This window comes from Mytilus galloprovincialis, chromosome 9, assembly GCF_965363235.1.
Source record: "Mytilus galloprovincialis chromosome 9, xbMytGall1.hap1.1, whole genome shotgun sequence".
NCBI lineage: Eukaryota > Metazoa > Mollusca > Bivalvia > Mytilida > Mytilidae > Mytilus > Mytilus galloprovincialis.
This window is the reverse complement of record NC_134846.1, coordinates 10,724,078-10,748,219: the sequence shown is the minus strand read 5'-3', so window position 1 is coordinate 10,748,219 and position 24,142 is coordinate 10,724,078. Positions and strand designations below refer to the sequence as shown.

The window sequence follows — 24,142 nt, the reverse complement described above, 5'->3', positions numbered from 1 at the left end:
ATCGTCATTTCCGGTAGGTGCTCTCTTGACTTTACCTATATAATTTGAATCGGGAGTTTTCTTATCATTCTGTAAACAAAGTTTCATCATGTGCTACATTTGAGCAGACAGTTGAGGGATGGTTTTACAAAGAATCTATCGTTTTGGTCAGCGCTTTGTTGGATTTATGGGAGTTTTCACAGGTGTCAGGTAATATATAGATATATTAATGTCAATGAGAATAATGTCTTAGGCAAGTTAGAACTTTAATATAGGCCAACAGATCACTAGCTTGAAAAAAGACAACATTTTTTGTCTTCAAAATTTGATTGATATTTTGAATAATACTAATACATTGTAATACAGAGCGCTATAGCATATAGACTATTTTTCGCATTCATGCATTTCCTAATTTACAATGTCACAATTCTTATCATGATTATCGATTAATTTTAATAAAATTTAAGATGTCCACATTATAGACATATAAATTTACACTTTGGGTATACTGCTGATTTTGTCTCTTGATTAAACTTTTTAATCATGGCATCAAAACTTTGTTTATTGGATGAAAAATTTGCAGGAACACATGTGTGTAATTTTAACAAACGTTGGACAAATTTGCACACAAGTAGAAATATGTCTTAAGTTGTCTTGTATATGTAAGCTAGGCTATTTTAATATTTCACTGTCACAGTGATGCCTTTCCTATGGCGAAATGGCCTTACATGGTGTTGTATAATTATTTGTACTGAGTCAAAAGTTTATAAATATGGCAATGATGTGGGTAGTATGCTCATACATGTATGTTTGGAATGTACCTTCAAAATATACCTTCTCTTAATTTTTTTTTTTATACAGTATTTTCAGTTTATGTGATACATATTTCTTGAATATTAAATCCAAAATCAAAAACAAATGTCAAAAAGTATTTATTGATACGTAAATAACAATTTCACCATGTTCTTGCTGGCAATTCCATATTAAACATGGTTAAATTGAATTTACACACAACTTAGTTTAAAATATGCTAAAATCAAACAACATGAAAATATTGTCATTTTTCAAAACTGCGGTTCATCTTTTTTCACATAAAATTCTTTTTACTGTCACACAAAATATTGATTGATTGATTATTTCTTGCTTTACATCCATTGGCAAATATTACATGCATGTTGCGGAATAGAAAAAAATATGATTTGGACATTATGAATGATTGTCTTATTGTTATAAATTCACAAGCTATTGTTTATATGTAATGTATAAACAGTATGCTGATAATTACATGTAAATGTATGTAAACAAATGATTGGTCACTTATGAAATGATGTACAACATATCAGTCAGGGGACTTACTGAAATAAGTGATTTTTAAATCACTTATTTGAGTAGCAAATTCGAGGTTTTGTCACAAATTGGGATTTTGTAGTTTTTTCAAAATTTTAAACACATAGGTTTAAATAACATCTTTTAATTAATAAAATTAAAAAATATGAACTTTTTGCTTCTTTTAAGTAGCAAGGTTTATGCCTTTGATGCTATCATTTACCTGAAAATTCTATTTTAGTTGAAAAAATGCTATAATAATGGCTTTACATAATGAACTGATACTTTCTTAAAAGATTTTTCACAGCAGTGGGAGTATTTTTCCTGTGAAGTTCAAGGTTTCATCTTTCAGATTATGTAATAAAATTCTACTGTTCGCGATAAAAATTTCACTGTTCGGGGGTGTTGAAATTAGTGGGGGTTATTAAAAGAATGATACTTAAAGAAGTGATTTTTGGGAAGGAAATTGAGGTCTGATACTTGAACAAGTGATTTTTATATGATTATCCTAGATTCAGTACAAGGTCATCACCTGAAATGACCTGGTCATCCTAGACAACACAGATGTTGGTTCTGATAAGTTTAGAAACATAATTAGTCCCTGGATCATTAGTATTCTATATTTAAAGCTACACTAATATTAAATCACTTCTTCTAGTGATTAATTTGTACTACATATGTACTTAAATAGGTGATTATTAAATAAAGACAACTCTAACTTCCAACCTTTATGGAAATAATGTTACTTGAATCAGTGATTTAGAAAATCACTTGTTTAAGTAAGTCCCCTGACTATACAAATGCACAAGAAAATTTGCATAAATTTTGTTATTGATTTTCACAGAATGACGATAATTAAAGATTTTTTTTAAAGTTTGGACCATTTCTAAGATATCTCAACTTATCTAAAAGAAACATTTGGAATCTCTAATATGTTACAAGATTAATTATAATAATTATACATGATTACTAATTTTTGAAAATGTTAACTTGATTTTTTTAATCCTTTCGTACATAAATGTTCACATATCTGGAGGGGATTATATTCTTCTTCCTAAACGTGTGGTTTGACTGATTACATGAGGTAGTTATACGGAAGGAAGTTTTTTATAATCTATAATCAATCATATCTGTTATAGAATTTAATGTTCAAAAATATAGTCAGGTCAAATTTTATCCATAGGACATAAAATCCAATAAGGATTTAATAAGGGATTTAGGCTTAGGATCATGTACATGTATATATCATGTATATTGGCCTAATTTTTCATTTGAATTTGCACTGTATTTTTAAGTTTTTGATTTATCTTGTTTATATCTCATCTAAAGCTGAGATAGTAAATCTCTAGAAACAATAAATATAGAGACTTGTACACATATATTTTATATCTATAATCAGGGTTCTTGCTAAGATGAGATCATGAGTCCTGGACTCATGAAAATCTGTCATGACTCACCATTTTCAAAACTGGTGTCCAAAGATTGAAATATTTTGTAAAAACTAAACACAAATATCATTATTTTATAGCAAAAGTTTAAAGGTAATCTAAATTTAATGTCAGCTAGTTCATTACTCTATTCATATATGTCATTGAGACCAAAATAACAAATTATATTAAAATAAAATATCTTCTTCTTACTGTTGGACTCACCATGGCCAAAAATGACGAGTCCCAGGACTCGCCTTCAAAAATCCTTAGTGAGAACCCTGTATAATTTATACTTAACATGCTTAATGTTATGTTGTATGCTATATTATTGAAAAATGAGACTTAAATAAAATATTGAAATATAACAGCACATTATAGATTACAGACATTTAATAACATAAACATATTTAAGAGCCTTGGGCATTGTCATCAAAATCACCAAAGAAGGAAGTGGTAATAACTTAAACGGAGTCATTCTTCACACATAACCTACAGTATTGCAATATGGCTTGTAAAATTGCTTTCAGGCCTGTAAAATTCTTCTCTACAAGCCAACAGAATCCAACTATAAAATAAAAAAAAGCTTCTGGTTAAACGTTGACTCAAAAGTTAAGCGCGAAGACTGCAGGTTACCATAGTTTGGGCGTAGTAAAACAATTGTTAAATAAAATTTGTTTGCCATGAAAACTCAAATGTTATAAATAAAGAAAAATATGTGAATGTTTATTGTCTATTAAATTTTAAAAATTTATCCTTCAAATGAATACTTTATCCAAGTTGAAAATCTTTCTGAATTTGCATGAAATATTTAAAAGTCATTGTTTAGGGGCCATCTGAAGTCCACCTCTGTGTGCAAAATTTTCTTGCTGTTGAAGACCCATTGGTTTTCTGCTTTTTGGTTTGGTTGTTGTCTATTTGTAAAGTCAAAAGAGGGACATGTTATAACCAACGAGAAGGAACAGTTAGAGAGATGGAAAGAACACTTTGAAGAGATTTTAAATGCGAAAGATCCACCAGTACTAGCCGATATTCATCCTTCAGATGTTGTCGATATGAATATTGAACCACCAACCATAGAAGAGATAATAAAGAGCATAAAGGCACTCAGTAATGGTAAGGCTCCAGGTATTGACAACATACAAGCTGAACTATTGAAAACTGATGTAGGCACAATAGCAAAAGTCTTTTGCCATTTATTTACCAAAATTTGGAACAGGGAAGAAATACCAACAGACTGGCAAAAGGGAATTATAATCAAACTCTCAAAAAAAGGAAATTTAGAAGAGTGTGAAAACTGGAGAGGAATTACCTTACTATCTGTACCTGGGAAGGTCCTCTGCAGAATCATCATCAACAGAATTAAAGATGCTATTGACAACATACTACGTAAAGAACAAGCTGGGTTCCGAAGAGGTCGAGGCTGTATCAACCAAATATTCATCCTTAGAAATATTATAGAACAATGCATTGAATGGAACAGCCCCCTATTTATCAACTTCATCGACTTCAGAAGAGCATTTGACACTATCCATCGAGAAACCTTAAAAAAGATCATGGCAAACTATGGAATCCCAGGTAAAATAATCAGGATGGTACAAGCATTTTATGATAACTTCAGTTGTGTAGTAGAACATGAGGGTAAACATTCGGAATGGTTCCACATTAAATCAGGAGTCAGACAAGGTTGTGTAATGTCTGGATTCCTTTTCTTACTGGTTATAGATTGGACAATGAAGAAAACAACACAGAAAAAGCGTGGTATCAACTGGGGAAGACTACAGGTATTAGAAGATCTTGATTTTGCAGATGATATTGCTCTCCTATCAGCAACAAGAACGCAGCTGCAAGCTAAAACAGATGATATACAAAAGATAGCTAAAACAACTGGCTTAGAAATAAACAAGAAAAAGAGTAAAATAATGTGTGTAAAGGCAAACAACATCCAGCCTATTACATTGAACAACGAAGAAATAGAGATAGTAGACAGCTTCACATACCTTGGATCGGTCATAGATACCAACGACAATGCAACAGCCGACATAAGGAATAGAATTAAAAAAGCAAGAGCAGCATACTATAAGCTAAGAAAAATATGGACATCAAACCAATACAGTAGAAACACCAAAATGAAAATTTATAAAAGCAATGTTATATCAGTGTTGCTATATGGGGCAGAATGTTGGAAGATAAGCAAGAGAGATGGAGATAGACTTAACACCTTCAACACCAGGAACTTGCGTAGAATCTTTAAGATATTTTGGCCAACTACGATATCCAACGCTGAACTGCTACAAAAAGCCAATATGTGCAGCATAACCAACACCATTAAGATCAGGACATGGAGTTGGATAGGTCACATCCTGAGGATGGACCCATGGAATGATTGTAGAATCGCCTTGACATGGACACCACCAGGAAAGAGAAATGTAGGAAGACCAAAAGAAACTTGGAGACGAATGGTAGATAAGGAAAGAACAGAGTTTGGATGGAGAACATGGGGAGAAGCACAACAAGCAGCAGCAGACAGACTCAGATGGAAGGCTTCCATTCGCGCCCTATGCGACACATGGCGCTAACGGGAGTTGTAAGTTGTAAGTTGTAAGTTGTCTATTTGACTCATTCCCTGTTTCTTTTCTGTAATCTCTTACCTCATCTGCTGCAGTCTACAGATAGATATATTGGCCTGGAGATAAACTGTTTTTGAGAAAAATAAATATATAAAATTCATCAAATTTAGTGTTGCCATTAGAAATAACAGTTAGTATAAATTTTAAATGTTTAACAAAATGTATGTTAACGATACTGGTCCATTGAATACAGGCTACCTTATATTATTTTGAGTATATATATATAAAATTCACCAGTAGTGGTATTAATGCAGTCATTATAAACAATCATCAGGATTGCTGAAATACACTGTACATGGAAGGAAAGGTCGGGGAGTGTTGAAGCGAGTAAACCTATCCAAGGCAACAGCACAATGGTTGTTGGACCAATGAGTAGGAATGGGTAAAAGTAGGGGAGAAATATATACTGTTTTACCTGAAGGCTTTAAATAAAAAATATCCCTTACCAAAAAGTGCTAACATGTTGCACATAAGTTGCACATAAGATGCTCACGTTAGAAACTAACATGATTGCACACAAGTTTTTTAACATGCAAATTAGGTGAGCATTTTGTGAGCAAAAAAATTGCACATATGAAACTAACCTAATTTGCATGTTAAAAACCTCACGTGCAACTGCTCATATGAGCTTTTGTTTCACATGTGCATTTTATTAGATTGCTCATATGAGCAGTTGGTCACATGTTGCACATGTGAATATTATAGTTGACCAAAACAAAATGGCTGCTTTAAAAAAGGAATATTTTTCAAATTTAAATGAAAATCTTAAATAATTCAGTTGAAAATAAAATAACTGTGATACATCATGTTAAAAGAGCTATTCTTTAATTATTGTCAGTTAATTATGATTTTCATATGATTTTTTTTTTTTATTTAAACAATAATCATGATCATGACTAAAAACATAACATTACATTATAAAACTAATAGAGGGACTTGCAAGTTTAGTACACAATGTCTTTGATTAATAAGTACTGTATTTCAAAAAGTTTAAAAAGGAAAAATCTTTATACATGTAGTACTTATTTTGAAGCAAGTTACCTGTATATATATTCCCATAAAGGACTTAAATTTGTAATATATTTCAAAATCTGACACAAAAATGAAAATAATGAAATAGAAATGATAACTTACAAATAATTAACCACAGCCACACTGGTTTTATCAGATTTCAACAATGCCTTTCTTCAAATAGCACAATATAGGACTTAACATTTTCCATATCCATCTACCTCCATTTATTGCATGCTTTTCATGAATTTGAATTTACAGGAAGTACATGACTGGGCATGTCATTTTGAAAAAGCTCATATGAGCAATGATGTAGGTTAGTTTTGAATGGTTAGAAGAATGGAAAAACTTTTCAAAGTACAAAACTAACATAAAACTAACATGGATGATAAAAGCTCACCTGAGGTTTGAATTGCACATGTGAGCATTATGTTAGATTTTTGTGGGCACATATGAACTACCAAACTGCACATATGAGCAACCTGATTTGCATACAATTCTTACTTGCATCTCATGTGCTTCACATGTGAAACTTATGTGCTTTTGTTAGCAATTTCTGTACGGGCTCAGATTGAATTATGAATGACTGTTTATACTCACAGCATGCAAGTCTATTTAATTTGTAGATAAACTTGTAAGTTCAGCATGCTAATTTTTACATGTTCACACAGATTTTGATATCTGTTAATATGACTAATAGATAGTTTATATGTCTCAATGGAATCAATATTCACTATAATATTTGATCTGTGAAATTTGTTCAGAGTTATCTCCCATTTGGCTTGATTTTGAAAAAGTTATTAAAAATAGATTAAAGTTTATAATACTCAAGATGAAGATGTATTTTATTATTGCATTTTTTTAATACTATCTTCATGTAAACAACAACAACATATGTAAGTTTTTAACGACCTTGTCTGGCTTTACAGCCCTTGCACAGTCCGTTATTTCATATAAAGGACTAACATGATTTTATACTCTGTGACTACTTGTCAAAAAAAGATGCATATGGCTCCAAAATTAAATGGGAGACAACTCATGTTTGGTAAAGTTAATTACCATATCTATCTGTGACACATTACAAAAATTGGTGGGTCAGTTAATATTGATGAAAATATGAAACCTTTAAGAAACAATTGTTATGATATAATTTCTTTCTTCAGATTAGTATCAAGTCACAAGCCAAAGAATGAATTCCTCCGAAGTAAAGATTTATCATCTCATGGTTCTGTATCAGCACCTCATGCTTTCTCATGGTTGGGAGATATAGCACCATGTTTTGGTGTAAATGGTAACAATCTTCAGATCATTGATGAACCAAAACACTTTCATGAGATCTTAAAGGTATATATTATCATTATCTATTGAATAAAACTCTATGAATCATTGTAATTACTTTAGTCAAAATGATTGTAAACTCTGTTTTTGTGGCTACAGTGTTTCTCAGATATAAGAAGATGTGGTATGAGTGCCAATGTGAAAAAACTGTCCAATCCAACCAAGGCACAATTTGTAAAAGTAAACCATTATAGGTCAAATATAAAAAAGAAGATGTGGTATGATTGCCAATGAGACAAAATGAGACAACTGTTCACCAAAATGACACAGACATCAACAACTATTGGTCACTGTACAGCCTTCAACAATAAGCAAAGCCCATACTGCATAGTCAGCTATAAAAGGCCTCGATAAGACAATGTAAAACAATTCAAACGAGAAAACTAACAGCCTTATTTATATAAACAAATGAAAGAAAAACAAATATCTAACACATAAACAAACGACAACCACTGAATTACAGGCTCCTGAGTACAGTCTTTCATTTGCAGCCGAGCAGCAAGCTATAAAGGGTCCCAAAAATAAAAAGTGTGAAACCATTCAAACAGGAAAACCAACGGTCTAATCTATATAAAAAATCAGAAACAAGCCTGATCTCTCTATTATTTTTGAAGAACTAACATATTATACATGTACTACAAAATGACTATAAATTTATGGTAATTTTTTATGGTATAAAATGTTAGATCTTCAAAAACAGTAGCAAACATGTGAAATCTACATTTCAATATTGTTGATTTTTACTAAATTATGATCTTTCTTGGCACAAACTTTTTGCCAACCTTCATCATCCTTTACGATCTTATTTTTGTTCTCAGTTTTCTGCAGCTTTTATTTTAGACATCTGGTGATTTTAAAGCACACACACATATGTTGTATTACAAAAAATATATTGATAACATTTTTTAGAAGATGCATGTATTTATTTTTTAATGAATTACTATTCCAAGGATTAATCATAGTAGCAGTTTTTATTACTATAATACTATTTAAGGAACAATAAGAGCAACATATAAGCTAGACTTAGGCTTATAATCTTCTATTTCTTTTCCAGTCAAATGCTAGAAAAGCCACCCAAAGGATTGTATTTACGTCTCTATACTTGGGTACAGGTGAACTAGAGCAAGAACTAGTAAGTTAGTTTTTAAGTCAAAAGGTTTAATTTAAAGTCCAGCATTTAATCTTTTAATCATATTCAGGACTGGGAAAACATAGACTCATTAATAATTTGGTACACCAGATGCATGTTTAAACTTCATAACATGCATAAGACTCATCAGTGGCTCTCAAATCAAATATGAAATTATAAAAAAGCATTGAAAACAAAACCAAAAAAATCTGGAAAAGTTGTGCAATACAGGTGATATTAATGTACATTGTATCTCCTGTTATGTTTATTTCAAAATTTGAAATGCAAGTATTGCTTATAAGAGCATAATTTGACTCCATTTTTAATTGACAAGTATTGACGGACATATGTATTTAAAGAATAAAACGCTCCATTGTACATAAAAAGGAACCTTTTTTATAGTTAAAAAAAAATCACTACAGAAGGTTAACTTTCCCCTATACATCCGTGTTACTTGCCTTATTTAAAGTTTATCAGCCCCTTATCAACTTAAAAATATGAAAAACTGCTTCTAACATACAAATTGATATCTACACTATCATGAAAAGCATTGAAAAGTTTTTTTTTGTGTAGACCATAGCATTTCAGCTTTACCACCATTGAACTTGGGCATAACTATCAACAAGATAGCGTCACAATGCCACTGTCACACTTCAGCATGATAAAAAAAACAACACTTCAAACCACCTTAACATGACCATCTTCGTTCAGCATCCTACATATTGGAACTTTATCACTTGATCAATACTTACTCTGCATAACTTTATCTGTAGCATCGGGTATACTTTTTATAGTTCTGCATACAGAACTTCAATTCTTTACCTTTTTGTATTTTAGGTAGATGCCATTAGAGAAGCATGCCATACAGCAAAAACAAATGGCAACAATAATTTAGAAGTACATATCTTGCTGGACTACAATCGTGGGTCTCGTGGTGTGGAGAAAAGTTCTCGGACTATGTTGACACCACTGTTAAAGGAGTATAAAGATATAATCTCAGTCCATCTATACCATACCCCTGATTTAAGAGGGATATGTAAGAGACTTCTCACAGGAAAAATGAGTGAAGTCATTGGACTAAATCATATGAAGATTTATTTGTTTGATGACAGTTTTGTTATTAGTGGGTAAGGGCAATATTATTAAGAATTACACAAATTGTTGTCTCATGCAAATAATGTAAACCAATTTATTTTCACAAGCAATTTATTTCAGTGACTTTCATGAGTAGGAAATAAATGCAAAAATAAATCATTGTGAATATTTGTAAATTTCATACCTGCCAACTTTTCAAAATGCCCATGGGGGTTTTACCTGAAAGATGGTTCTTATAGTCCTACAAAACCTTCAAGGGGGCCTTCATATATATTATAATGAGGTTTTTTGGTTTCTTTGTGCTTTAACAAGCTCATAGCCATTGTTAAATTAATTGCTTTCTTTAAAATAGTGGACAAAATTGCTCTTACAAAATTTCCACTTGGGAGCCTCCATGGGGGAAATCCCTGCAAATAGTGACAGTTGGCAGGTATGAAATTTTACCTTTGTGAAATCTACTCTTATAAGAATACATCATAAAAACTAGAAAATCATGAAAATGAATCACAGCAGACAGATGGACATAAAATAAACATAAAAGTATGGCTGAATGGGAGGGGTTCAAATCACTAATTGATTATATTCCAAAACTGCTAAGTGCTACATGTGCTAAGGTTTTCATCTTCTGAAGTTAATTATTATTTGCTCCATAAAATATGAGCTATTTTTTGAAAGACCCAATGTTAATTTAAGACTTTTTATTGGTTTGAAATCAGCAGATATTTCAAAGTCTTCATTAAATTTGAATAGTAATATTTAATAGAATAAACACATCTAATATGTACTACTTTCTGTCAAAGATATTTTTAAAACTGCATTTTCTTGCAGATATATCATGCATATTCAGGGTGTTAATTATACAATTATTGACATATCTAGACTGTTTATTATTATGTTGATCTTACAGACCAAAAACAATACAAAATGAACAATACTTAAAATACTTTATCAAAGGAAGAATTGCAGAGAAGATATTGTATTTGTGATTTTTCAATTCATTCATGCACATCTATTTTAAAGTTAGAAATTATTATTCCCTTAATTAATGTTATTAAGCATTTCTTATGTTTTCTTTTTCAGCGCTAATCTAAGTACTGATTACTTCACAAACAGACAAGACAGATATATCCTGTTTAATAACTGTTCAGAGTTGTCTAACTTCTTTACAGACTTAGTGAAAACAGTTGGTTCATTTTCATTCCAACTAAAGGAAGATAACTCTGTTGAACTTCATCCTCAGTGCAATATTCATCCATTTGAAGGTAATATTGGTTTTATGAATTGGTACCATATCATTAATATTAGACTAAATTATAAATAACTCTGTGACAGTTGAAATTCAGGTACTAAGTGAAAGTTCTATTTCAAAATCAACATATTTTTTTAATCCAATTAATTTCAGGAACTTACAGTTGCCAATGTGGACTCTGCCATAGCTATACAAAAGGGGAATTGGGACTTTATGAAGCAGCAACAGTAAATATCAATCAATGTGCAGTCTGCCTCTGTGTTCCTTGTTATAGAAATAACCTTAACTAAAGGTGGATGTTTATGAAAGTCTTTTTATGCAGGGGCATCATCTGTGTCCAAATGAAACATTTTCAATTTATTTGCTTTTGTAATACTATGCCTTACCTGGTCTTTGTCTCTGCTACAGTGAGTTGACTGTTAGTGTTGCTCTCCACCAATTGCAACTCATTCAAAATTTTGACCAAATTGCAATTTGTTTTATAAAATCAAATTGTTCAACTGGTCATAAATTTGAACCAACTGCTGTAGAAAACCACAGCCAAGTCATGAAAGTGCAAGGTGATAAAATAAAACATACTTACAATCCTATAAGACTTTAACTCCACTTTAATGATGTTGTGACAAAATTAGTTTATCAGTTTGTATAGTTATATTATATTCATTGCCATGCTGAAGGGGAACTGTTTATTTAGAATTGCTATTAAATTGTCCAAACTAAGCGTTCATATAGTTTTTCTTTCTAAAAGTATTCTATATTTATAAGAATCAGACATTATGTGAATTAAAACATTTCATATTCAGTAAAATATGTGTAAAATTGCAATATATGTTTGTAGGAAGTTTCCATGGGGGAGATAATAACTTTTCTTTCAAAAAGTCTTTATTCAAAAGAATAATATTTTAGGTTATCTCCCCTGAAAACTTATCAATAGCATATTGTTATTTCACACATATTTTACTGAATATATGATGTTTTATTTAAAATGATATCTGATTCTTATAAATATAGAATACTTTTAGAAAGACAAAAACTATATGAAAGCTTAGTTTGGACAATTTTATAGCAATTCAAAATAAACAGTTCCTCTTCAGCATGGAAATGAATATAATATAACTGTACAAACTGATAAACTAATTTTGTCTCATTTCAAAACACAGTCACGTCTCAGTCATTACAGCTGAACGGACGTGCTGGGCCAGCTCTCCTTTACCCGCTATCTTCGATGAGGGTTTACAGTTAGATATCAACGACTTACTACTTAAGATGACAGAAACCGATCCATGCCGTACAGATAGACGTAGCGGTTGGCGTACCCGCGTTAACATGCACTCCAAAACCATTGTATTATGGGGAGTGTTATGCCGATAAACGTCCGAGGGCTGTATCCTAGGCTGTTGGGTGATACGACCTTCATTTCACTGCCTCACGGCTTTGGTCCTGATAATGCTTCCTGTCATCTTTCGAACTACGTCCGAGATCATCTACCAGTACTCCATCATCGAGGCTAGCGGGCTGCCAAGCTGACCAAACTGGCCCTGAAAGCAGCCGTTAGTGAAGAATAAACAACAAAATAGTCAAAAACCAAAAAACAACTCACCAAAACCAAGATGGCGGCCTCCATATTGCGACCTCCACTACTTGTTCCTGACCCATGGCTCCAGATTATTTAAAGCTCACCAAACGCCTTCGGGCACCGAGCCGACCGTGCGAGGGCTGAAAGGCCAGTCAAGGTCGTTAAACACCACCACATATATAATTTTGTCTCGACATCATTAAAGTGGAGTTAAAGTCTTATAGGATTGTAAGTATATTTTATTTTATCACCTTGCACTTTCACATTTTGACTGAACAATTTGTTCAGTATTCTGACCAGTTGAACAATTTGGTTTAATAAAACAAATTGCAATTTGGTCAAAATTTTGAATGAGTTGCAATTGGTGGAGAGCAACACTAACAGTCAACTCACTGTAACAGCTTTTATAATTTCATACTTATCTTCTTTACAGGTTCAGATTATGAATTCAAAATGGAAGCCAAGAAAAGAATTTTGAACCTTTTGAAGAAAAGAAATGACAATGAAAGTGTTCAAATACCTGAGATATTAAATCCAGACAGTTTAGGAAATTTAAAATCTTTTGACCAATCAAATGTGACTATAAATATTGATAATCATGTGACAGGAAGTGATTCAAATTCAGAACAATGTGAAATAGATACTTGGATTTACCCCTTGATACAAATGGGACCATTTGGTATTGCAGACGATGAAGTGGCTATGAAATCTATTTTTAGAACTGCTGAAAAAGGAGAGGAGATATTTTTAGCATCTGGTTATTTCAATTTAACGGATCATTATCTACAAGTCATTTTACAAGAGTCACAATCAAAATATAATATACTCATGGCATCACCAGAGGTAGGTTTCATGCAATGGACTTCAATCAGTATAAACCAATTTTGAGTTGTTTTGAATGAATGTGAGACATCGGTTCACAAGGTCAATCGTCGTAAATGAAGTCATTAAACAATTGGTTCTTATTGTGCTTTACAAAGTATTGTGACATAGGAAATTTACGGGAAAACGCACACATTAGGAAGATGTCGTCTGACCATACACTGATAATCAAATTGATACATTTTGGATATTTTCAAATTTGTTTAAACAAAACTAGATCTGATAATTGCACAATCAAAAACCCATTAACGTGACATATTGATTAATACCTGGCACCAGGAATTTTACTGGACTAAGAAATCAACCAATCAATATGCTGGATTTTGTGATTCAAGAATAAATGTTGTACGCCGAGTGATGAGTAAAGATTATCAGGCCAGATCATTTTTAAACCTATTTTGTAGTTATAAAATAGCATCTAATTCTTTACAGGTAAATGGATTTTTTGGTGCTAAAGGTTTTGTTGGTGCTGTCCCAGCAGCCTACATACATATAGCGAAGAGGTTTTTCAGACTTACGGGTAAATACGAACAACATGACAGGATCAAATTACGAGAATACTTCCGAGATAAATGGACATTTCATGTGAAAGGATTATGGTATTACCTAAAGAAAGATTCACTACCCTCAATGTCTATTGTTGGATCTGCTAATTTTGGTAAGAAATTTTTACATCAAGGATTTCTCCTCATATTAAAAGTTGTTATCTATAGAAAGGCTTAAAATGGTATTGAAATTGCTTTATAGATATAAGAAGATGTGGTATGAGTGTCAATGAGAAAACTCTCCATCCATATCAATATTTAATTAGTAAAAAGTAAACCATTATAGGCAAAAGTACAGCCTTCAACACAGAGCCTTGGCTAAGGTTAGTTTCATTATATTTTGGCTATGACCCTACCTTGACTTGTAGGATAATTGTCATATAAACCTCTTTATTTAATTTTATTTCCAATTTTTTCTTCTTTACTGTGTATTTTGTATTATTCTTTATGTTTCTTTTATTTGAATCCATGTTTTTTGGGGGGGTGTAATATGTGAATGAATGGGATTTTGCAGATGATATTTTAACTTCTTGACTCTCTATTTTAGGATATAGATCTGTATACAGAGACTTAGAATGTCAGTGTGCAATAGTAACTAATAACAATCAACTACAGCAACAGTTAAAGGAGGTAAATATTGGGTTTTAAAACTTTAAAGTATTCATTTCTTTACTGTTAGCATGGTTAGAGTGGTGAAACAGTTTCTAGGATATATCTAGTATAAAGTCAAATATCTGAATATTAGTCAACAATCTTTTCCACAAGAGCGCTGGATCGTAACGATACATGTACACAAAAAATAAATTATATAAACACTTAAAGAGTGTACAAAACAATACCAATAAAAAAGGAAACATTTATTGTAATTATCTTTAAATATTTCAGATAACAGAAAGTCTTCATCAGTATGATTATGATGTAAAATGAATCATATCAATCTCTTCTGATTCAACTATAACAATCTTGATATTGATACAATAAACCAGTCAAGAATAAAGTATATATAGGTGAACCTAGTAATCAAAACTACAGAAATAATGGCTAATAATAATACATAAGGGTATGTCAATTATCATGCTTATTATGCTGCTTTTCAATAAGATTTAATTTTGATTCTGTAGTTGCATGTACTCTTAACTTGATTGAAAATTACCCTTTTTTCTCCAATGAAAAAATGACTGCATTACTTTTGAACAGTAATTTGTCTAGAATAATGAAATGCAAACTAAACTAGGAAATTCTGGTATGTTTTCAGATAGCTGAATGAATGATTGTTTGTTAAATGTGCTACTATAACCCTGTAGGAATTTTTTGTTTCATCTTAGAAATTCAATGTTAGAATAAATATTCTCTGTGCATATAATTGCTGAAATAGATTTGTTTGAATATTGTGTTAATAGCACATGTTGATTCATAATTTTATTATACATAATTAAGTTGAATGACATTAAATCCTCGGGTATATGTCAATTTTATTAAGGTATTCCTGTAAAGGAGCTTAACTACATTGTACATCATCTTTTACAGGAACATATCAGACTTTACCAGGGTTCAACTCTTGTTTCCAGGGAGACATTCTTACAGCAGGATAGACATGTGCCATTATGGATTAGAATAGTGACACCACTGATCAGACATTTCTTTTGACGGCCTTTGAATACTACAATGCTGTGGATCAGAACAGAGCCACCACTGATAAGACATTTCTTTTGAGGCAGAAAACAGTCCTCTGGATGTTATGAAAGAGTGTTGATACCTCATTACCATTGATATTACTGCTGTAATTTACCTTGTGTGTAATTTGACAACAGATTACTTTTCACAGTATGACCAAGGGAAAATGAATGTAAGGAGGGATTCCAAAGCCAAAATTGGTGTGTGCTGAATTTTCAACAAGAATTAAATTGAATTGAAACATAAAAATTGATCAAACATATTTTAACTGATGAGGATTTTGAAGCTGTATTTTAACATTTGTTACCTCCCCTTTATAAGACTTATGTAGTTACTACTGTGATACAAAATGAATTAAACAGAAATGCTAATCGAACATATATGCTGTGAACTGCTGAGGTTTTTAAAGCAGTCTTATAACATTTCTTACCTCAACTTTATAAGACAGATGTATTTGCCATTGTGAACAAAATTTGAATGTAAATGCTGATCAAACATATTTTTTTGAACTGCTGATGATTTTAAAGCAGCATATGACATTTTTACCTCCCCTGCATACGACTGATGTAGTTTCTATTTTGATTCATATGTGAACATATCTTTGATAGGTTAATATTCTCATAATTGCCAAGGGACAGTTTACTGGAGGATGGCAGTGAAAATGTCTTAAAAAAAATCAAATTAGATTGAAACTTCAATAAGAAACCGTTCCTCAAAAGATAAAAATCAATATAATAAAAATATGAACTTTCTTTTAATGCATAAATGTAGAATTATGCATGAAATGATATACATCTACAGAAAAACTGCATGCAAACAAATGATTTTTGTTAACATATCCTCAAATTGTACTGTTATAAGGTGACAAATGATTAAGAATTAAAAAAGAAAATTCATAATTTTTGGGTCACCCCTGAAAGTGTATTTATATCAAAAACATATTTTTGTGAAATGATAACATTTCAATGTACTCCAATTAGATTGACAATGATTGATGGTTAGATTTACATATATTCCATTAAGAAAGACACAAAAAAAAATTCTCATAAATCCTATGGTGTTCTGTGTCAAATTGGCATGAAAAGGGATTTTGTTTTGAGAGAAAAAAATATCTGTGAGGTAGATGCAATTCAGATACTTTGTTTTAATCATTATGAATTTATCTGCTGGTCAGATCATTTGTACAAGAAGTTATTGGCACCTGACTTTACTGACAATACTTCACACAGAGAGATTTGTAATACTGGGACTATTTCCCAGAGTTTTAGTCTTGATGTTTTATTAAAAAAATTCTGAAAAAGAAACAAATATTGGTGTTGCATTTGAATATTTGTTTCTGCTGATATTAAGAAAAGTCATGTCAAAGTAAAAAAAAACATATACAACAGGCAACATCTAATGACAACCCCTGATTTACTGATTTCTGACTTGAGACAGGCACAGACAGAATGTGGTTTATCAACTAATTGCAAGTCAATGATATTGTTTGTTTTCTCTCAATGGATTAATGACTTTTGAACAGCAGTATACTACAGTTACAGTGTTCTCTTCATTGATTTGCGGTTGTATCACAATTTGCTAGTGTCATTTTCATGGAGATTTTATGACCCTGCCCCTCATCATGGCTCATTGACTTTCAAACTTTTGTAAACTTTGTACTTGGGTCAGGTCTGTTTTCCCTTCTGTAGCACCTGAAATCATCCCTAGTTTTTGGTGGGGTCCATGTTGTTTTTGTACCCCTATTTGTGACATTTTGTTCATGCATCATTGTAATTTGATGAGACTGTTGTACAAGTGAGAGGTTTAGTGCTATAAAACCATGTTCAATCCACCATTTTCTACATTTGAAAATGCATGTACCAAGTTAGGAATATGACAGTTGTTGTCCATTTGTTTGATGTGATTTGTCATTTGATTTTGCCATGTGATTAGGATTTTTCGATTGAATTTTCCTCGGAGTTCAAAATTTTTGTGATTTTACTTATTTTTTATAAGGAATGATTTGTGGTAAGTCTAGGGTAAATGATATGCTGTTTAATCAGCATTGACATTAATCATTCCCAAAGAGATTGTTTAGCCCTGCATCTTTGGTAATGGTTCATTTATCTTGCTTGAATGCTTGGAATAGTTTACATGTTTTAAAGTATTTCCATTTTGATTTTACTATTTGCTTTATACTATCAAATAACAATAAAGTGTCTCTTTGTCAACAAAAAATGTATTGTGTGTTTTGCCTTTTTACAAAATATGGAATAGATCAGCAAAACCAACTGGGATGAAAGTAAAATTGAGAAAGGAAATGGGGAATGTGTCAAAGCGACAACAACCCGACCATAGAGCAGACAGCAGCCGAAGGCCACCAATGGGTTTTCAATGTAGCGAGAATTCCCGCACCCGTAGGTGTCCTTCAGCTGGCCACTAAAAATATGTATACTAGTACAGTGATAATGGACGTCATACTGAACTCCGAACACAAGAAACTAAAATTAAAAATCATGCAAGACTAACAAAGACCAGAGGCTCCTGACTTGGAACAAGCGCAAAATTGCGGGGGGGTTAAACATGTTTATGAGATCTCAACCCTCCTCCTATACCTCTAGCCAATGTAGAAAAGTAAACGCATAACAATACGCACATTAAAATTCAGTTCAAGAAAAGTTCGAGTCCGATGTCAAAAGATGTAACAAAAGAAAATAAATAAAATGACAATAATACATAAATAACAACAGACTACTAGCAGTTAACTGACATGCCAGTTCCAGACCTCAATTAAACTGATTGAAAGATTATGTCTTCATCATATGATTATCAGGTTTGCATGAAAATTGGTTGAACTCAACCAGATTTTGACACTATCAGGTGATGTGGACCATGCATTGTTTGTTGTTATTTATCTATATGTGTGTTTCTATTTTCCAGAGAAATGGGATAAATGATCTGAAGGGACAAAAACAGTATCAAACCTTTTCATTTTCTAAAACATGAAATGCATTTGAATTAGTTTGTCTAAAACATGCTATGGCTTAAAAAAATCCAGATACACAGGTGTGTCTGTACTTAAATTAAATTTTGAGGTTAAAAGGTATCTATTATAGCCATAGGGTTATAGTTGCCAATTGATATGATATTCACGTGTTATATACGCTATTTCAACTCTACAATCATAAATTGATAGATACAAACCTAACGTTTTATGTGAAAAAAGACTTATGCTTCTAGGTTCGGTATTATTGGATTATTTGAAATTATTAACAACAACCAAATAATGTTTATATTTCAGAAACACACGAATATGGGGTTGCTATATTGACGAAACGAAGTCAGTGACCCCCAATGTTTTTCATCATATTTTATGTCATATTTTAAGAAAAAATCACTGGTAAAAATTAATAGGCTGCATGATCTTTATTAAGCCTGCGGTTTGCACATTTTTATAAACAGTTATGAAAAATTTATTTGGATAAAGGTACTAGTTACTGCAATGCCCTATGGTAGCAATGATAACATCAAAGGTAAAGAATTTTTGTAAAGTCCAGCCTTCAGTGATGTAAATGTAATGAGCATACTTAATACTACCTCAGGACCGCAGTTTAGTCTTGGGCAAAAACATTTTTCCATCGTGTCAATTTAAAAAATAATCTTACAAATTTAGATCACAATCTGAGAGATTTGATTACCCACTTTAACATCTTCATCATCAGCTGGGGTTACATTACATTAAAGCTATTTTTTTGCTATCCTCTATTTTCTAAAATGTTTGAGATATTATGTACTCGACAAGGAAATGCATAAATACATTTTCTCCAATATACAAACTAATCAGTATAATTTGTGATGTAGCTATTTTCCGTCTTTTTAAACCAGCTAAATCGGAACCATTACATAATTAAAAGAGGAAATTCTTTCCAATTCAGTTTTGAAAGGGGGTCTTCAGAAATACTGTCAAACTGTTCACTAGCATAGTGGTATAAACCATATAAGGATTCTAAAAAACCTTAACGAACTTCTGGATAATTGTGAATTTCGATCATTCTCTGAAATTAATTCTATCAGAACTTTTGATTATTCAACACTGTAATTACCCACCATTCCCCATATGAATACGAAAAATTGTAAAAAAGAAATAATCAACAATCTACAATGCTTTTTGATGTAAAACTTGAAATTAAAGGAACAACATACACAGCCACCGCCTCATTTTTAGATTTATACCTTGAATTTGATATAATCGGCCATCTTAGTACCAGAATCTATGGCAGACGAGACGATTTAAATTTTGAAATTTAAATTTTCCACCACTGTAGCAGCAACTTCAATTGCATATTGGATATACATTTTTCCAAATGATTCGGTTTTTAAGTGCTTAAAGTTGCAACTCGGACTTTATAAAACGTCACCAGTGTCTACGCAGAATGTTGATGAACATGGGTCATAGATTCTAAGTACTGACGTTGTTTCTTTTTTTGTTCTGTTTACTTGTTTTGGCTGTTGTTCGTGTGATTCTTTGTCAATTGTGTTCTCCAATTTATTTATATTGTAGTCCTGTGTTGTCATTTTGATGTTATATTTCACATGGCCATAAAAGTGCGAGGTTTGGCATGCCACAAAACCAGGTTCAACCCACCATTTTTTCCTTTAAAAATGCCCTGTACCAAGTCAGGAATATGGTCATTGTTATATTATAGTTCGTTTCTGTGTGTATTACATTATAACGTTGTGTCGTTTGTTTTCTCTTATTTTTTTAGTGTAAATTCACATTGCGATAAGACGTGTCACGGTACTTGTCTATCCCAAATTCATGTATTTGGTTTTGATGTTATATATATATGTTATATTTGTTATTCTCGTGGGATTTTGTCTATATGTGTTACATTTTAGTGTTATGTCGTTGTTCTCCTCTTATATTTAATGCGTTTCCCTCGGTTTTAGTTTGTTATCCCGATTTTGTTTTTTGTCCATGGATTTATGAGTTTTGAACAGCGGTATACTACTGTTGCCTTTATTTGTATGTTTCTATACTGTACTGTTTAGTCCATTTTTGGAAATATACGTTTGGCGTGGCGGCTCTATCCATAGGCTCTGCCATTTTATTATTGTTCTATGGTAATTTTTTTTCTTATATATATACTTTGTCTATAGAGTGTCTATATACTATATTTTTTTCTTTGTTGGAATAATTATTTATGTTTATAGTGATTAAGATTATAAAACAATGTTTAGCAATTCTACTTATATGTCGGTTTGATTTGCTCACACATTGTTTTCACTATAATGGAATTCTATGTGACTGTCATACAAGTGAGAGGTTTTGCTAGCTATTCAACCAGATTTAGTCCACCATTTTCTATATTTACCAAGTCAGAAATATGGCAGTTGAAACTAAATCGTGCTTTTGACGCATGCACTTTATAACGTGTTGTTTTGCTCTTTGCTTTTCTTTCTTATTGCATTGAATTTGCAGTTTTCGGGAGATATTTTCTATCACAAAACTGCATCTATTTGTTGTCAATTATAAGATAAATCTGACATAAATGATGATCCTTCTGAATCAATTTTTTGTATACATGGAAATGCAAACACTTCAAATATGAAGTCTTCATAAAAGTTGCATTTTGAATGGAAAAATTAAATAGGTGACTAATCTATTTCATTTTTATTGTATGTTTGTGAAAGTCTATTTTCAATTTATCAATAAGGTGAAAATTACTTTTTTTTACGTACATGTAACTTCTTCATTCCTTTCACTTGATTTGATACACTATTCATGGAAATCCTATCTGATAGTTAAGGGGTGAGATTAAACAACACAGCTTCTTCGAAAAGTTTATTGATTTCTACAGTCTGTATACATAATTATAATACATGTAGCTTGAATCTACATCTGCTGATGCATGCTGAAAACGTTTGCGATAATAGGTTTCAGAAACCTGAATATTCAATCTCATAAAGTTTAGCATTTGTGACACTATTCACTGGTTGTGAACATCCAAGGTAAAATGTTGTTGCACTAGTAAAAGCAACACAGTATGGATACTCTATACCTATATCTCTAGTTTGATAGTAGGATATAAGGTTACAAGAGTTGTCAAGAATATGAAATGCATGGCAGTTTACATCTGCTATAATAATGTTATTTAAAAGTGTACTTGCTATAATAACAGGTTCAAATGGCTGATTTTTATTGTTTAAATCTGGATGCCCATTGTATGTATTCATTGTACTTCCATCTTTCTTTAGTGCCAATATTCTGCTGTTACTTTTATCAGCCTGAGTAAAATCTGCGATAAAGATACTACCGTCGTTAGTGCTGGTTATGCTGTTTGGAAATGTCAATAATCTCTGTCTGTTTTTATCATACTCATACACAGCTTCATGGACCCCGTCTTTATCCATTACAATCACCACTCTTCTTCCTGTGACCGGTATAACTTCACCAGGACTCTTTGCCCCTACAATAATTTTATGGTCTCTTGTAACATGGACTGATATTATCGATAACGCGTCTACGCTGTACTTTGACTCCTTGACTTTTCCACTGGTTCTTTTGATACGTTTAATTCTCGGTGTTGCATTAGCGAGTAGAATATCACCATTAGGAGTTATTGATATCCCTCTGATTCCCGTCTTTATGGTAGAAACTGTAGTAGGGTTATTTCCATCAATATTTATTCTTTGTAAAACTTTGGTAGTACCATCACCTAACCAACAGGATCCATCAAAACAAACAGATAGATAGTGGCAAGACGTTAACCCAGTGACGATCTGCTTATTCACTTTCATTTCTATAATATCAATTTTATCACCGCAAACGACATCAGTCAAGGAACCGAAAATTGACGGCGATAACTTTCTTGGCATGAATTGTAGTGTACAAATTTGGCTTAAATCAATTTGTTGTACGGCAGTGTCCAACGATATCTTTACTTTATCAATATTTTCAAAAAACTCTACAGGATCTATGGACCCAATAAGCTCATCAATTTTCAAAAACTGTTCCCGCAATTTTTCTGTAGAATCCATGGTCTTTTTCTGTTCCACATATATTGAATCTTCATTGGACTTCATTTGTTGATGTACCTTTTTCGAAAATTCATCTGCATGTCCTATTAATTCTTCTTTCTGAGCTTGAATATCTTTTAAAACTCTCTCACCTTTACAAAACTCTGATATTTTTAACTGATTAAGCTTTCTTTCGTCGTTAGCAAGTCTCTTTTCTTCTATTTCAATTTTCAGTTTTCTATTCTTTAGTTTGTCTAGTTCCATGTCATATACTTCCTTTATTTCAGAGAAACTATGACCAGTGTGAATTTTTGCGATGCATATTGGACAAACAAGATGGTCACAAGTACTACAGAAAAGGCAGCATGTTTGGACTTTGTGTACTTTGCATTTGATGGTTGTAAAGTTAAGATTGATATTACCCAAACTCCGTCCCACTTCTTTTATGTCTAAAATGGTGTGGTCATCTGCATTTTTAAACTTTGGATGAATTTTCTCGCGGCATTTATTACACATTAGAATGTCACAATCGACACATTTCCATTTCAATTTTGTCTCGGATTCACAAACGTCACATGACATAATATCCTGAGCTTTAATGAGAGATTTTGAAAACGCCATCTTGTTTTAAAAAAATGTCTGCCAATTCTCATCCTCTGAAATACTGATATTAAAATAGCTTTGATTTTTTTAAGGAAACATTTTGAATCAATTCTTGATTAACTGTATCGATATGTTTTTATCCATATATAAAAAGAATGAGGAAGAATTGATGGCGACAAATAATGGAAACACTTTCATTCCAATTTCCGATAGCAAAGTCAATATCCGGAGCTTTGTTGGAATGTTTAAAAAAAACCATGTTAAACAAGTGTAATACTTCCTTGCATGTTACTACTGGTCATTGTCAGCGAAGAGTTCAGATATGTTTTTTTTTAATAATTCTCATATTATATGTGTATGATATGATATTGATTAAGATTGTCAATCTAAAGTTTTTTGGAGTATTTAAGTAAATCAATACGAATCTGGTAGAAGTAATTAGTTTGTATTTGTTTCTATGATATCTGCCACATGACACATACTGGTGACTGATCTAATTACCCTTTCTCCTTCCATCACCCGTTGTTATAGACTAGAGGATAATGGTAGATTATAATATACTAACAAGAAAAACAAAGACGAAGTTACGAAATGCTACACGATATGCTTATCCGTCTTGCGCACTTTCTTTTGCTTCATTTTTTTATGGGAGGGGGAGGGGAAGGGGAGGGGGATTCTT

General features: G+C 31.9%; 2 protein-coding genes across 2 annotated transcripts; one reads left to right on the top strand and one right to left on the bottom strand.

The window, feature by feature from the left end:
• The first annotated feature begins 56 nt into the window (after positions 1–56).
• LOC143044386 (CDP-diacylglycerol--glycerol-3-phosphate 3-phosphatidyltransferase, mitochondrial-like) lies at positions 57–17,169 on the top strand. Its single transcript, XM_076216370.1, has 9 exons — positions 57–189; positions 7,537–7,717; positions 8,766–8,843; positions 9,678–9,967; positions 11,016–11,197; positions 13,194–13,603; positions 14,075–14,300; positions 14,735–14,817; positions 15,715–17,169. Exons 1-9 carry the CDS (start codon positions 119–121, stop codon positions 15,832–15,834), a joined length of 1,641 nt encoding a protein of 546 aa, XP_076072485.1. The 5' UTR covers positions 57–118; the 3' UTR covers positions 15,835–17,169.
• Positions 17,170–21,705: 4,536 nt separating this feature from the next.
• LOC143046628 (uncharacterized) lies at positions 21,706–23,453 on the bottom strand. The gene has a single exon (XM_076219761.1). It carries the CDS (start codon positions 23,440–23,442, stop codon positions 21,781–21,783), a length of 1,662 nt encoding a protein of 553 aa, XP_076075876.1. The 5' UTR covers positions 23,443–23,453; the 3' UTR covers positions 21,706–21,780.
• Positions 23,454–24,142: the final 689 nt, after the last annotated feature.